This window comes from Cyclopterus lumpus, chromosome 8 (genome assembly GCF_009769545.1).
Source record: "Cyclopterus lumpus isolate fCycLum1 chromosome 8, fCycLum1.pri, whole genome shotgun sequence".
In the NCBI taxonomy this organism is placed as follows: domain Eukaryota; kingdom Metazoa; phylum Chordata; class Actinopteri; order Perciformes; family Cyclopteridae; genus Cyclopterus; species Cyclopterus lumpus.
The window spans coordinates 14418286-14434797 of NC_046973.1; the positions used below are offsets into that span (position 1 = coordinate 14418286).

Below are 16512 nucleotides of genomic sequence, written 5' to 3' on the forward strand. Positions count from 1 at the left end.
AAAACCAGTAACTGAATCAGAAAATGTAACTCATTTCATACAGTATTCAGAGGCTTACCGTAGGATGACGTGGGTGTTAAATAGGATTGGTTTGTGGAAGTTAATGAGGCCAACAGATGGACGCACAGGATTGTTTTGCTGCGGAAAGGACTTTCTCTTGATGTCAATTATTTGACATGCACTGTAACATGCTCAAAACATTGTTGTTCATAGTAAATATACTGTGCATTATAGCAGAGGAACTGATGAAACTAGGATTGGTTTAACAGAAAAACATGTGCTTTTCACCACTATCCAGAAACCTATATCCATACACAAAAATAAAAAATTACAAGGACATATTTAGAAGCCAATACTTTCATCTTTATTAATCTTGTTCATTTGTTTAAATAAATTTTTCCTTTGTAAAATCTCATAACGAAAACACTGAACAGGAGTGTTAAAGCCTGTCTTAATTTAAAACGAATACACAACAACAGAACATTAAAAACGTACGGTAACTCTTACTCTGCATCTGTAAACAACCCGTCCCACCCCTCCCTCCCACTCCACAGTTTGATAAGATTTGGCATGTCCATTTACTCAACGCATATGCCTTCAGCTCTTTGTGTCATTGAATGTTCTTTTTTATTATTGCAGGTCGGACAATAAAAAAGACAAGTATGCTAAAAAACAACAACTTCAAATGAGAAAAAAAAAGCATTAGTGCCAATATTTCTTAACACAGTCAGCAGTATACCGAATGCACTCAAAACATTTTTGTATAGACCTTCTGTAGAGTAAGCAGCCTTGCCCACATTATGACAGGCAGTAACATGCGTACACGCATACACACACACACACACACACACACAAAAACTGTGGTGGTTTAATCCACTTACTTGGTCTCAATCTCACTCATACTCATGTCCATATAGTGTGGATGACACTGCGCACAGTATCGACACATGGAGAAATGCAACATAGCCTCAAACTGCCAGCAATTTAACATTTATCACTGCAACAGTAACAAACATGTTCGAGAGAATAACAGAGAAAGAGTGCGTGAGATACAACAGTAGGAGGTCAGCATTTTGAAAACAGAACAATGACATTTTTCAATATTTTCACTGTTCAAAAATTAAAACCATACATAAACAGAAAAAAAAAAAAAAAAACTAACATACACAGTAAGATACAGTTCTGTTTTCAATCAGAGCCGTTTGCATGTGTTTGGATTCGGTCTCCGTTTTTTACATTTTTTTTTAAGGAGACGTGAATACAAACTGCACTTTAACCTCACATCATGTAGTAGTTTTAAGTTCTCGTATACGATGAAGGTAATGCTGTTTACAGTGCCCATCTGTCTGAAGGCATGTCTGTATTTGGTGTGTGCATGTGTATGTAAATCTGTTGAAAAGTCCCCTGTTTACTAATCAGCACATCGCAATCCAGTCAAGTCTTTGAGACCTACTGACTTTTCATTCTTTTTCAGGTTTCAAGTCTAAGCAGTTGAAATCTTCATCTGTGGAAAAAGGCTGTATACACATCTAACAGTCCCTGCATTTGTTTATATAATAGCTTAAGTCTGGCCACGAGAATGTGTGTAAGCATGTCTCACATTTCTGCTTGATGTGTGTGCACAATAATATGCATACTATGTATATGTATGCACATGTGTATATGTGTATTACATTATTATGCATACCATGTAAATGTGTGTGTGTGTGTGTGTGTGTGTGTGTGTGTGTGCTATATTAAGTACATGTGTATCCCAGTGTATTTTGTATCAGTGTGTCCAAACCTGCATGTACAAATGGAGGGGGCTCATCAGATGGAATCAGCTCCACCCCCCAGCAGGTCGCCAGGCAACAATGCGGCAGAGCTGTCCATTTGGTGCCTTTCCTCCATTTGCGGTGCTCCCCACAGGCTGCTGCTGGGGTATCCTGCAGTCATGCCCCCCCAGAGCCCAGACCTCCCAGAGTCTACACCCCCGACACCTCCTTCGCCTGCCCCATTGGTGCTCCACTGGGAAAATATCCCCAGCCCCGGTCCTTGGGCTAAAGAGGTTTCTGAAGAACTGCCTGTACCATCGAGACTCTGCCAGGCAGAGCCAGAGGACCTCGCACTACCTAGAGCCGCTGCTCCACTTTCCCCTCCTCCACCACCATTGCCGTTTCCACCTGAAGTTGTGCCCGCTGCTGCCCGCTCATTCCCAGGGGAGCTACCTCCACTGCTGGCCACAGCTGAGCCTGTTCCAGAAGAACCCTGCGTCCCACCGGCTCCTGACCCTCCTGAGCTGGGCCCCTCTGCCCCTCCGGCCTGGGAATGTGCAAAATAGCGAGCAACTTCTTCTTCACTCACAAACTCCGCCAGGATTGTGGTGTTGCCCAGAACACACCTGAGAAGGATTTACAAGACAACGTTGTTTAGCATTTGCATGATGGGTACGTGTGTATCAGTGAGGTTGCAGGTTAACCTACATGTGCAGTGCACCCTGGGCCTTGGCTGCTTCCTGTCGGCTGCTGTAGCGAATCAGAGCACTGCCCTGGGTCAGGCCGAGGTGGAAGGTCAGCAGGGGGCCATGCTGCATGCAGATAGTTCTCAGCGTGGAGCCATCAATCTACAGGGAAAAAAGAAAATAAATTTAAGTGTAAAAGATTGTGTGCGATTGTGTGTGTGCGCATTCGCCAATACTCAATTCCAGGGAAATCTAAGAGGTTATGCAACATTGGTTATGTGTATGAAGAACCGTGTATTAATAAATAATGTAGTGATACTGTACACTGTGGCTTTATCAGTCTGTGATCTTGTCACTTATGAGATCTACAAGTTGTGCACATGAGCACTGAGTTAGTGAATGGATTCTTGTAAAAAAAGAAAAAAAGAAAAGAAAATCTATATTACTGAAACCAAAACTTTGTCTAGACTTCTACGCTTTCACAGAGCAGTGTCATGCAAGTGTCCTAAGCCCTAATTGAGTAAATGGCTCATCCTGATTCTCAATCCAATTACAGCTGGGTCACGCATCATTCCGCCTAATTTGCATAAAACGTATTGAATTCATATGAATGAGCACAGTGGTTCAATGTTGTTAAATTCAAAAACCAGACCAATCTGCCTGGGAAGCTGCTTTTTAAGCCATTAACAATTCTGCTGTAGTGAAGAACTGTAAGAAAATTGTAATTCTACATCTCTTGAACAGCATTCCCGTCTCATCTTTTCCTCACCCTTCGGCCCTCTCTTAGTTTATAGAATGCAGATATAAAGTGTGTCCCTCAGATGGATTTTCATGTTTCTCAACCTCCGTCACTTCTTACCTGAGGGGTCAGGTTGCTCAGCAGCAACCAGCAGCTGCCTCTGGAGGCAACGCCATCGCTCCAAGCTGAGCCTAAGAAGAAAGAAAGAAAAAAAGAGACAAACGGTAACAAAGAGAAGGACAAAACAATCATCAAGGAACGTCATAGCTGATGACAAACAACGGATGCGCTGACGATTATCTTATTTATTAAAACTTTTTTGCAAGGTTTCATAAAACTTTCGTAAGACCTGAGTCATATCACTGTCAAAAAGAGCTTCCTCTATACAGTGTATAGGTCAGTCATACGTTGACAAATGGTTTGTAAAAAAAAGATTTCCCCTGTAAACAGTACCTGGCCCAAATCTTGACTCTTGATTAATCCCGCCTCCTCCCCAGCTCCGAGCCAACCGCGGGCCTCCGCTACCCCATGGGGAGGGCGAGGCCTGCTTCTGATTAGTTAAGCCAGGAGGGGGGCGTGGCAGCTGTGAGCTGTTGCGATTGGTTTTCCATAACTTGTTTTGTCCTATGGGCTCTGGGGGCCAGCTGGGCTTGTACTCGGAGTACTTTCCTGTAGAGGAAATGAGGAGATACTTTTGGCAAACAGACCACAGAAATGGGAGTAGAGCATGCAGTACAGCAAACTCTGTTGGTATCTTTGTGAGATAGGCACAACTTGTACACCAGTAAAATACAGTGCAGACACAATTATAGTAACAGAAAAAAAGAAACAGAAAAGCAATCAAGAACTACTGAGCCGATAAGATGAAAATAACGTAGCAAATAAAAAAACAAATCAAAACATATACCTGTGCTGTGTGCATTGCTGAGGGGGCTGTCTGAGGCACTGTAGGGCCAGGCACCAGGTGAAGGCAGCGAGGTGTTGAGGGAGGGGTTTGGCCCTAGAAAACATTACAAAGTTAGCTGAAATAAACACATCCTGTGATAAACAAGACACGGCCACCATAGAGCCTGTAAGGAAAACTGTCAACCCTTTGCCCTTAAATTTGGTCAATAAGTGGCACTAGAGCACACTTTCAAGTAAAATCAACACATATGCTCATCAAGTTCAGTCAGATACCTATGTTGTCTCGCAATAACTGGTGGTCAGAGTCATTGAGGCTCTGTGGTCCTGGAGAGCAAAGAACACTACCAGGGGTCATGTAGGGGTCGGACTCTGGGTCACCACTGCTTTGGATTCCCTTCCAGGGCACACCGGGCTGGAACTCTGTCCGCGGAGAACGGAAAACTTATTGATATACTGTTTTGCTATTTTCTAAACCAAACACCAAATATGTCAAATATTAAATGTAATTAGTCTGTAATACACTACACAAACACTGGATATGTCAAACAAACATTCCTGAGTCTGATTTAACATTACATTTACTACCTTCTACTCCTCTAATCCTAATTCATCATCCTTTGGTAACATGTAGTAGAGAAGGAAATGTTCACCTGGAGGCCAGCTGGATGTGGCAGGTTTGTTCCCCATTTTACTTCCTGGGGTCCGGTGCCAGTTGTCTGAAGAACCTTGAGGGGGAATCCCTAAACCATCAGCGCCCAGCATTTCATACTGGGAATAAGGGGATCCTCCCCTCACTTTTATAGCACTGGGTAAAGGGCCTTGGGAAGAGTAGGTAGGAGAGAGAGCAAAAAGTCAGACGGACAAGAATATGCCTCAAATCTCAAATTGATTCGCGGTGGTTCGTTCAGATACACTGAATAAAGGTGATTACAAAAGCAGTTAAGACCAGATTGACAACAGCCTGGGAGGTGTGCTTTCCCCACGTGTGAATTTTGCCTTTGCAAAAATCATGTTACGAACCATCTGCTAACCTACCATTCTTGTGGAGGGTTGTGTCAGGGGGAGAAGGAGCTGGGGAGTGTCCCTCCATCATCCATTTGAAGCGGGATTGCTGTCCTCCGGTGTCCTTCATCCCTCCCATCATGGGACCGAGCTCCAGTCCTGACAGGTTACCACCAGGGGCAAGCCCTGGCGAGTGGGACAACAAACATTCATGAGCATATCACATTCAACTAATGCTCAGCTCAGCCTTAGTATCTCTATGATTGCACCAAGACTACAGGCTGTTAAAAATGGAGGACCTTTGTTATAGCAACAGTGATTACAAAGCTAATAGGGATGAGCTTTTCAAAGAAATTATTATTCTATATTTGAAGGAAACTATTCAACCATTCTTCGAAGAGCTACCACTACTAACTGGCGGCAGAAAAAACAAGGGGAATTTTTTTAAAGATAAGACAATGGTGACTGATGGTGATGACTATTTAATGACCATTTGAAAATTGTGACCCATACCGTAAAAGGTAACATGTCTGAGTTACTCTAACTGATAGCTATACCGGGATGGTTCTTATTGACTCACCTAGTCAAACAGACACCCCAATGACAGGACACAGAGACTCTATTGATGTTGCCCTCACTTGATTCTAAATCCCCTGTTGATTTTCTGACTTCATGTATCCCGAGATAGGTTCTAAGAGGCTACTTTAGCGGCCAAACAAACAACACTGAAAACATTAAATAAAAAGTGTAGGGGTTGAAGTTTTTACAGCCGACTGCATCCCCAAGTGGAGCTTAAGCCACAAACGAGTCGCCTGTTGTACTCACCAGAGTACATCCCTTGCGTTTTTGCATGAATGTCTGATAAGGGCCCCCCCATTCCAGGATGTGTAAGGGGGTCAACCATGGACTGTTTGGATAGGCCTCCTCCCAGGTGAGAGGGGGATAGTTTAGAGCTGCCTCCTACTGCTGATGCACCTCCAACTCCACCCTGCTGATGCTGCCTCTGCTGCTGCAGAATAGCCATAATCCTTGCAAGCTGAGAAAAGGACAAGATTCAAGAAAATTAAATCACTATCAGAATAATTGCAAAGTACAGTTTTTGCAGCAGAAGTCCTGGTGACAGTAAGGTATGCAACATTATCATGCTCACCTGCTGTGGGTCTGGCTGCTGCCTTAGAGGCTGAGGCTGAGGGAACTTCCTCTGGTTCTGCAGGAGCTGCTGTTGCTGCTGCTGCTGCTGCTGCTGCTGCTGCTGTAGCAGAAGCTGACAAGCCTGTGGGTAGGTGGGCAGAAATGGTCAGAGATGGAGGTAAACAAAGAATACATTGGCTAGTGCTCTGGGTGGGTATATTACAAGTCAATACAGATTAAACAAAGTCAGACAACAGCGTAGGGCTGCAAATGACAATGATCTTCAATGTTGATGTATGCAACGATTATTTTCATGATTTAGCAATATGCTTTTGTATGGAAAAAAAAGGGAGAAAACGGTCAACGCCCAAAGCTGTCACTCAAAGATATTCAGTTTCCTGTAAAACAACCAGAACATTAATTGCATTTAAGCTGAAATCAGAGAATTTGGATTTGTATTATCACCCAGACCGATTAATCGAAAAAAGTTGTTCAATTCAATTGTTGACAACTAATTATTATTTTTTCAGCTCTACAAAAAGGAAATGTCTATCTCAAAGTGGTCAGTACATCAATTAGCTAATATAACGTTTAGATGACATACCAGATGGAACTGCTGCATGTGGGGGTAAATGTTGCTGAGCATTGCGAGCTGCTGTGGGGAAATCTGATTAGGAGGGAACGCTCCTCCACCAACACTGCCGACCCCTCCGACACTTCCAACGCCACTGACACCACCAACACCTCCAACCACTCCACCCACACTACCACCAGGAGAGGGCATCTGCTTCAGCATAGGACCCGGCACCTGCACGTCACAGGAATTTCTTTGTATATGGCTGTTGATAGACACTTGATGGAGTAATATGAGAAACGGTGACAATCCATTCATCGAGCTCCACTCAAGTATGAATGACTATACTAATTTAAATTCCCAGTTAACAATTTCAAAAAGATTCTTGCACACCAAAAAAGGTCTTTTTGACAGGTGCATAGGATAAAAAACTATTCAAGAAGAAATAATCCCCAACACGGTCCATTCTTGATGAAGGCTCTGTTCATTACAGATGTCACTTAACATTTCTATTGTTTATATATACACACACATATTTTTTTTTCTTCTTGTTTTTGTTTCTCTTTTATTTCATTGTTGTTTTTAGTATTGTCACCATTAGGCTTATTTACATATTCAAATTGATTTTAGTGTCTTTCTACTTTTTGGAATACTATACGCTACATTGTGTAATATGGGTCGGACTTCTTATCTAATGTCCCTATGGGACCATATTGTGATGTGAACCTATTTTTGTTATAATATTGGAAAATGGCCATGTGTTTGTTTTCATATTTGCGGGTATCTGATCGTTCGGATTTGCAGCTTTTTCTCAGGTGAGAGCCTTTAACCTATGTATGTATGTATGTATGCATTGTATGTATTGATGAGGACAAGTGATTCTTAACTTAGCTAAGAAAAGAAAAAATGTCTTCTTTTTTTCCTTTGTGTTAAATAAACATTGGCAGGACTCAGGAGACCCTTATTCTCCATTAAGCATCACTAAAACATCAGGAAAAAAAGAAAAACATACCTGAGCCGACAGGAACTGATGAGGCACTTGAGCACGTAAACCCTGGGAGGGATTCATTGGATGCATGCCAGGCTGGTGCATCCCGCGAGGCTGGGGCATCCCTCCGCCACTGCCAACAAACACCCCATGGCCACCCATCTGGAGTGCAATGGAAACCAAAACCACCACACCAAAACATTTGTAATGTAACTTGTGATATGTTATCTCATATCATAGTTTTCTTCCCTCTGGTCCTCAAGTTACCACAACTCCCCCTCACAGTAGATATTGTTGATATAAAAAAAAAAAGGTGAAATACAAAATCGTAGCCAACTTTGAAAATGGAAGTTCTGTAAAAGTACTCGTAAAATACTGGTTGGCACAACAAACTCGTACCTTTTCACCGTAGGGCCCCATTTCAACAGGACCCATGTCTTTGGAACCAGGCATGCGGTAACCTCCTCCACCTCTTCCTCCCCTCCGCATCTCTCCGTTATAGTCAGTTATTCCTCTCTTGTCTCCTTCCATTTTTTTGTCGAGACTTGGGTCGTCACCCTGAGGAACAACAAAGTCATGAACACACTCGTTCATAGGACAGTTACAGAGATCTCATTGATAATCCATCCGCCATCATAAAATAATGAATAATGGGTGGCAAGTTTAGATTGTATGAAAGAGAAGACATTAAAAAGGTTCTCACATTCAGAGAATTAATATAACAGCAACAAAACAATTGCTATGTAAAGATATAGTGCAGTAATGTCTACCTGAGCAGAGAATTAAATCACACTATGCGTGTGTTGTAATGAGCTCCATTGTGTGGGTCCGTTTCTGTCTCCCACTGGCTTGCTTAGGGCCTCCGCTCTGGACTGCACTCGTGCAGCAGTTACCATTGATAACATGTTGTAGCATAGTGCCCACCCTCCGGCCCCCCAGGTTAACACTGTTAGCTCTGTCAGCACTGCTGGTATTGTTTGCCTTGTTTGCGCTATGAAAGGCTGAGGCAAGCCCTCAATCGGAGATTTGAGCAGAGTTTCGTATAGAGCTCGTTAAAAGTCAAACATCAGTAACGCATTACAATTGCGGTTTTCAATAGCTAGAGTTATTGAGGTTATTTTTTTTAGTGAATCAACATCTTACCAAAAGACCCATGTTTGAAAACTGGCGTGACACTGGGTTCATCCAGCTGTCCCCTGCTCCACTCTTTGGGAAAGAAATCCAAACATTATTCTCCGTCAAAAAAAATAATTAAAAAAAGTTCACATGACGATAGAGGAAAAGTTACGAAACAAAATGAGTGCTTTGTGTTAATACAATGAACCAAAAGTGCCCACGCAAACTTTTGGTGTGTGTCGTTGAAATCGCTAATTTTCCCTACCTTGATGTTGCCCCTCTTTCCTCCATGAGTCTGACCCCAGCCTCCGGAGTTGAAGGAGGAGCTGTTTCCCTGCGAGACAGAGTTGTTCCAGACCCCTCCGCTACCATCATCTTCCTCGTCCCAGCTGGGGTGACGGGAGGCTGCAACAGAGCCCTCTCCCTTCCCACCCCAGCTCTCCGTTGATTTGGTGCCTGCAGGGAAATCAAAACAGATTGTTTTAAAGTGGCCATGTCATTTCTCTAGATGTCCTCTGTTTTTATTGTGGTTTGAAAACGATGAACCCTTTTCAAATTGAGAGATGTGGAATGTTACTTGATTTGAGCACCGTATCTAAAAATGATAATGAGCATAAATAACTCTGAAGACACATGACAATATTTTGAATTATGTTGTTTATCTTCTTACCAGATTTACCAGAGTTGGGTGAAGGGTTCCCCCAACCAGAAGCTTTGCCGGGCTCATCTGGATCACCCCAACCTGTAGCTGCATCGGACGACTGGCCCCAAGTGGTCGTACCATTATCCACAGATTGTGCACCTCCTCCCCACATGCCTGGACATAGAGATTGATGGCAGAGTAAAGAAAATGTGCCACACTTGACATGAATACTTCAAATGCTGATCAGGTTTGGTTGTGGTTTGCCAAGTGCACACTTATTTGCAATGGTACAACTACTACTTACCCACTGCAGCATTGCCAGGGTTTGTGTCCCTGCTGTGTTGCATCCCCTGCTGCCTTCTAGGTGGTTGTTGGATGGGTGGTGGTGGGGCCTGCTGACCGTGGCTTTGGCCAGGCGCAGCACTCTTTTTGTCCCACAAATTCACGTTCTTGCTTTTGAAGCGGATTGGGTCTCCCCAGGCTGAAGTGCCATCATCGATTTCCATTTTGCGACTGATAGACTGAGGGGAGGGTTCTTCCCAGCCACTGGGCTCCAGGGAGTCACCCCCACCCCCAGAGACTTGGGGGATTGGGCCAGAGCTCCAGCCTGGACTTTGGTTCTGATTCTTGGATGTTGGACCTCCACCTCCAACATTAGACCGGCTGTTCCACCCTCCTTGAACGGGACCTCCTTGTGGCTGCTGGCCCTGTGATTGGTGCTGCTGTTGATTTGGGGATTTCATTGGTGCCACTTGGCTGTTTGGTATCTGTGCTGCTGCTGCTGCTGTTGTGTGGGGCTTTGAACTCCCCCAGTCCTGGTGGGATTTGCCTCCACCCACATCTCCTCCTCCTCCCCCTACCCAACCTCCTCGCTGAGCTCCCCCTTCATCCAAATGACCCCAGGAAGATCCCTTCTCATCAGAGTTGCCTCCACCTCTGCTTCGCCCATCTCCACACCCACCTCCAGGTATAGAGTCCCTCTGTCCCCTGTCTCCTCCCCAACCACCTGCCTCTCCTCTTCCAGTGCCCTTCCACCCCCCTATCCCTTTATCCTCTGGACCATCTGCCCAACCACTACCCTGTTCTCCAAAGTCTCTCCAGTTCCCTCCCCTCCCACCCCCACCTCCTCTGTGATCACCCCATTTTTTCTCTTCAGTACCCCATCCTTTGCCCTGGTTTTCAGGTGGGAGATCACCCCATCCTCCAGCCGACTTGCCCTCTATATCTTCTTCTGGCTTTCCTGGCTTCCTTACAGTGCTACCGAGCATGTGAGGACCACAAGTGGACTGTGTAGTACCACCATCCCAGCCCTCTCTTGCTGTAACAGGACCAGAGTTCAGGCTGGTCGTGTGACTGCCAACAGGTGGATCATTAGTTATTGAACTGGTGTTAGATGGGTACCCAGTGCCACGACTAGTGGTAGTGTTCATGGTTGCTGATGAGAATGCAGAGGATGATGAAGTGCTTCTTTCATTTCTCTTTCTTGCTCCTGTTGTGGTATCCAGGTCCCAGGCCACATTCTGTCGAATCTGGGTCTGCCCCCAGCCAGTGTTAGAGAGAACCCTGGGGTCCAGGTCAGATCGATTGAGCATGCCGAGTAAGGCCACCTCAGCATTGGATGTCTGGTCGGAACATTTGTTTACAGACAAAGCTTTCTCCTGCTTAGATCCATTATCACACTCTACTCCACCACTTCCAGCTGTGGACCCTCCTCCACTAGAGGATGAAGGTGCTCCACCTGCAGTGCCTCCACCCTGTCCTTCTCCTTCTCCCCCTACTCCTCCCCACTCCCCTTCTGTCCCGTCCCCACTTTCCACCCCTTTCTGATTGTCCCAAGCTTTTGTCATAGTGTCAAACTTTGGTGAGGCAGAGTCCTGCAAAACGCTGCCGCCAATACCTCCACTACCTCCACTACTGCTGCTGCTGCTCCCACCGCCTCCTCTTCCTATTGCTAAGTTACTTGAACTTACACCTCCCGCTGTGCCACCCCACTCTGCTGCTGAACTGCCTCCTTCCCACGCTCCCTGAGATACCACTGGGGTATTTGAGCTACCATCATTTCCCCTACCCCACCCTGCCTTGTCACCCTGGCCTCCAAAGCCCCACACACTCCCTTCCTGCCCCTGAGCTCCAGTTCCTCCCCCGCCCCACCCATCTGCCTGTGAGGCACCCATAGACAGGTCAGAGGACACTGGAGGCATGGATCTCCAAGAAGAAGAGGCAGCAGAGGAAGACGAAGAGCCAGAAAGACTACCACTTCCTTCTCCATCAACACTAGCAGGCCCACAACCCCCCTCATCACCACCTTCTTGATTTGGTCCTGCTCCTCTTGTTCCCCCGCCTGAACCCAACTCTGGTCCCGGGTTTCCAAAGTGCTGCTGCTGTTCTCCACTCCGTGCTCCCACAGCTGTATCAGTGTGCTGCTGATGGAGACCAGTTTGATTCACAGATGAAAGAGAGTGAGTGGTGATGAGCGTCGTAGTGCTGGCAGAGAACGAGGAAGCTGAAGTAATGGACGAGTGTAGTGGAAGGCCGTCGCTAGCCGAGGATGATGTCCCACCCTGCACCAGGGCAGGCCAGGCGGAGGGGTTCACGTTGGGGTTGAAATTGGCACCAGGGACACTACTGCTGCTGCTGCCAACCACAGGGCTCTCCTGGGGCCCAGGAAGAAGACGGGAGACTTTGGAATTGTAAAATGCTGCTGATCCCAGCCCTGCCTCCACCTGAGATGGGGTGGAAGAGCCCCACACACCACCACTTGACTGAACACATTCATTAAGCGAGGAAGAGGAGGAAAGAGGAGAAGAACGAGGTAAGGAAGGATTGTCCATGTTCCCTGCTCCTCCTCCTCCTCCTCCTCCTCCTACTGCTGCTGCTGCTGCTGCTGCTCCTCCTCCTCCTCCTCCCCCCTTCTGCTGGATGTTTCTCTCACTCCATGAGGCACTACTGTAGTTGTTGTTACCAGAGCAGTCTTGCTCCTGCACCACCATCCCCCCTCCCCCTCCCCCTCCTCCTCCTCCTCCTCCTCCAGCCCGGTCAGAACTCAATTTGGCCCCTCCTAGGATGCTAGGCCAATCCCCCAGGTCCGTCCCATCAACAATCACCTTCCCGCAGCCCTGAGAAGAGGACTGGCTGCCAGAGCCTGCCCCCCATGTGGAATTTGCATAAGTTGAAGTAGGAGTAGTAGTATTAGAAGACGACAGAGCAGCAGCACATAATGACGATGAGGAGTTGAGGGGTGAGGCGGAGGATGAACCCAGGTTGGAATCTATATGGACAAAAATGTGGTGATTAATTGACAATTTCAGCATTGACAATCCTAACTAATGACAGTGGAGTTTCTAAACATACAAGGTTCCAAGGTACATTCATTGTCATTGTACAACAGGGCTGCGCCTCGAAATGTAATTTGTTGCGATTTGTACGTACGGTATTCAGTGATCTACATATCAGTCAAGTTGACCATCTTTTTTTGTTCCAAGACATTAACCCACCTGTGCCTCCAGCTGTGTTTGCATTGGGGTCATCTGCTCCATGTGACGAAAGTGATGAAGCGGCTTCCCAGCCACTGCCTCCTCCAACCCCTCCTGCACCCCCTTCCCCTCTGCCTCCCCCCAGCAGCATGGAGGACAGCGGTGGCTGGCCCCTCTTCAGTAGCACTTTTTGATCCTGCTGACAGCGAAATCTTGGTGGAACCTCTCTGGACATGTATCGCTGCTGCTGGGAGGTCTGGCTTCCAGAGGGGGAGGAGGAGGGCTGTCCGTTGGCCACAGCAGTCCGCTGCTTTGCATTGTTCCCGCCACCAGGAGGAACTTGTGCAGAAACCCCGGCTGCAGCAGGACTGGGGGATGACGGGGCAACAGGGCCAGGGCTGGGGGACACTGAGCCTGCGGTGGCGAGCGGCTGGGAACAGGAGGGCTTGGCTGATTCTGGCACTAAAAACAGATTTAATGAAAAGGTGTGAACCACTGGTAGACTTAAGTATGGTAAGAGAAAGACAGTTTGGGTACATTTCTGAGCTACAGGTACTTTAAGCTTCTCTAGAGCCAACAGTTTAAGAAAATGGATCTAAAGTGTGAGCATAACTGTGAATAACCTATGGTCATCACAATACATTAAAGTTAATATAAGAACAGGGTACTGCTGATTAAAGCATATTCAACAAGGCATAGAAATCATGCCACTGACATAATAATATGGAATAGTGAATGATAAAAAGGAAGAAATGTCTAATGAAGAAAATAAACATACCTTTGATTTTCGGTTCTGGCACCTGAAACAGAAATAATAACTGTGTTAGATGAGTACAAAGTGTAACTTACACAGCTTTAGTCTTGTTACTGCGACTGAAAAAAGCAAGGCACTACTCGGCAAACATTAAGAATATGCCCTCTCCCCACCCTAGATTCTGTGTAAAGCATTGAGGCAAAGTCAGCTGTGAATGTTTTTGGGTGAACATGTTTACCTTCTGAGAGGTTTCCCTTTTCTTTTTATCTTCTTTCTTCTTTTTCTTGTCTTCCATGAACTACTGCTCCCTTTCCTGATTCTCCTGTCTGTGAAGAGCAATGTACACATTCAATTATTCATGCTACATCTCAAAAAGGTACACTGAAAGTAATCTAATCCTCACTAAAGCATACATGTACACACACACACTTAGATGTGGACTCAAATTAATACTACGTATGACATCAGATCACTACCAAGCATTCTGCGACAGTCAATGTTGTGAAGGCAGTAATGTTAACCAGGGGCAGACAGCCCGACAACAGCCCTTGGAAGCCTGGCTTCTCATTGCATAATTCATTAACCAGCGAGCGATTGCAATTCAAACTAACAGACAACACAGCCAGCAGCAGCCAAACAAACAAACGACTTCAAACTCTCAAACATTTCTGTGGAAGTAGAGTTCTCCTAACCCACTGTAGAGAATGAGAGTAAAGTTACGAGACTGGATCTGTCCAGTAGGAAAACATGCTCCAACTGACTTCACACTTTGCTTTCCACCCTGCCAAAAGTAAAACACCTCTGTATTATGAATATGTACAACTCATACCCAAGTAATGTCAGCCATTTGTTTTTGTGTGTATGGAAAAGCAACACAACAAATACTTCGGAAAGCTGAAAAAAAATAGATTTTATCTTGAAATGTAAAGATATGTCAGATACCAGAGAGATGTAAATAGGACGCAGCCCCGTGTTTAGGTTAGCTAAGCTGCACATAACTAGCATCTAATGAACTGCACAACGAATGGCGTTAACCCTTCAATTAATCTTTTACTAATTAATCCTCCGACATGTCCATTAATAAATCAGTTTACGTAACTAACGCACCGACAACGCGGCTGTTTGTAGCCGCTTAGGAAGCAAACATTCCGGATTTGGTGGAAATAACAGGCCAGCGAGAAGCAGCCGTGCAGCTAACGAGAGAGCACAAGAAGGGCTCCACTCGGCTGAGCGACGAGCTAATGCTACTCGGCTGGTGAGCCCCGTGTCGTGACCTAAAGAGCGGGGGGGGGGGGGGAACCGGACCGCAGCACCGGGAGCTGCGGTCGTACCCGCGCCAGAAAACTAACCTCTAACGTTACGCATTTGACTGCAGACAACAGGCACGTCATGTTAGCTCAAGATATAGCCCATATTTCTAAATAAATAAATACATAATTAACAAACTTTACGGTTAGAATTCGTAACTTTACAACGGGAACACAACACCCCCGACCCGTCGGTGATCGGGCTGCGAGCGGGTGTCCCAGCGGTAACGGCGGACAGGGCCGAGTGAAACGACCAACTCCGGTGACGTTTCTTCAGCAACGCGTTAACGAGCGAAGCTCTTCTAAAATTAGGAAACTGAAACGTTGTCGGGGGCGCAGAGACGGAAATAACGAGCGGGATTTACACGCACTGACTGCGTGGAAGCTGCCAAAGACCGTAGCGTCGGTGTTGAACACTCACCTCGGGAATCACATCGGACATAAAGTGCTTCTGTGCAGAAATTCTTGCAGACCTACCGCTAGCAGGCTAGCTGGTGGCTAGCCTAGCGAGCGAGTTCTTCGAGGTTTTCGAGGCTAAATTGAATAAGAAATGACATCACCGAAAGGCGAAATGTTTATCGTAGAAAAAAACGAGGAAAGGCGATTATCCTTTTCGAGCGACTCTGGTTCTCAAGGCGTCAACAAAACCTGCATAACCTCTCGATGACTGTCAGACGCTGTATGATCGGTTAGTTTACTAACGGCCATTTTGCTTCTGTGTGGAGGTTTTGCCAGCATATGATATCACCAGGCTGGTTGTTGATCAGAGAAGGGAGGAGGAGCGGGCCGCGTACCGACACCGTCCACCAGGGGGCGTCTTTTCCACTGGAAACATGACGTCATACACGCCGAGTACCAAAAGGTGCACGAACGGCTCACAAGTCTGTAACTATATTACCTGCGTAACACTGGAACTGACCTTATAACTGATTACTTCTCCGAGCAGCCATTTTTAAGCTGCATGTTCAACACAATGAGCCTTTTACATTTTTTCGCTATTTATTCCGTGTATGAAAATGTATACTATATTGGTTTGGATTTATGAGAAGTACTGTGAGGCATTTGGCATTTTTAACAACAAACGATTGAAAATCCTTTTGAGATTGCCCAAACAGCTTTTTAAGAGTTTCCAAACTCTGTTTCTAAAGTTTGATAATGCTTTTCCCCAGCGATTGTTTCGGTTACCTTGAATGACAACATATAGTACTCCTTATAGTGGGAATTAATTAAAAAAATATATTGTCTAGTCTAGTTGAGTGCCATTGCTTTTGTATTACTTGGTATACGTTATTTGTTATTTGTCTTATTTCCTCACTGAATCTACTGCACTGCTACACTGTTGTACTATTTCAATAAAAGCTTCAACAATTGGAACAAGTCAGTTGTGTAATTGAGCGTACAAGACATCATATATTTTCATACACATTTAATTTTTAAAC

The 16512-nt window shown here is 45.6% G+C and overlaps 1 protein-coding gene across 1 annotated transcript; it reads right to left on the reverse strand.

Annotated features, from left to right (window-relative positions):
* Positions 1-341: 341 nt before the first annotated feature.
* On the reverse strand, positions 342-15829 carry LOC117735139 (trinucleotide repeat-containing gene 6B protein-like). Its single transcript, XM_034539602.1, has 21 exons — positions 15495-15829; positions 14005-14092; positions 13791-13812; positions 13034-13474; positions 9844-12807; positions 9567-9713; positions 9162-9352; positions 8924-8986; positions 8180-8338; positions 7805-7942; positions 6823-7026; positions 6238-6360; positions 5913-6123; positions 5121-5273; positions 4736-4903; positions 4359-4505; positions 4087-4179; positions 3633-3848; positions 3300-3370; positions 2463-2602; positions 342-2380 (listed from the first exon to the last, which is right to left on the reverse strand). Exons 2-21 carry the CDS (start codon positions 14059-14061, stop codon positions 1810-1812), a joined length of 6279 nt encoding a protein of 2092 aa, XP_034395493.1. The 5' UTR covers positions 14062-14092; positions 15495-15829; the 3' UTR covers positions 342-1809.
* Between the last annotated feature and the right edge of the window lie 683 nt (positions 15830-16512).

Coding starts and splice junctions, on each gene's coding strand:
- LOC117735139 (XM_034539602.1), bottom strand. CDS start 14,061: ATGGAAGACAAGAAAAAGAAGAAAGAAGATAAAAAGAAAAGGGAAACC. Junction 6,361..6,822: donor ACATGCAGCAGTTCCATCTG/GTATGTCATCTA, acceptor ACCTACCCACAG/GCTTGTCAGCTTCTGCTACA. Junction 2,603..3,299: donor TGAGCAACCTGACCCCTCAG/GTAAGAAGTGAC, acceptor TTTTCCCTGTAG/ATTGATGGCTCCACGCTGAG.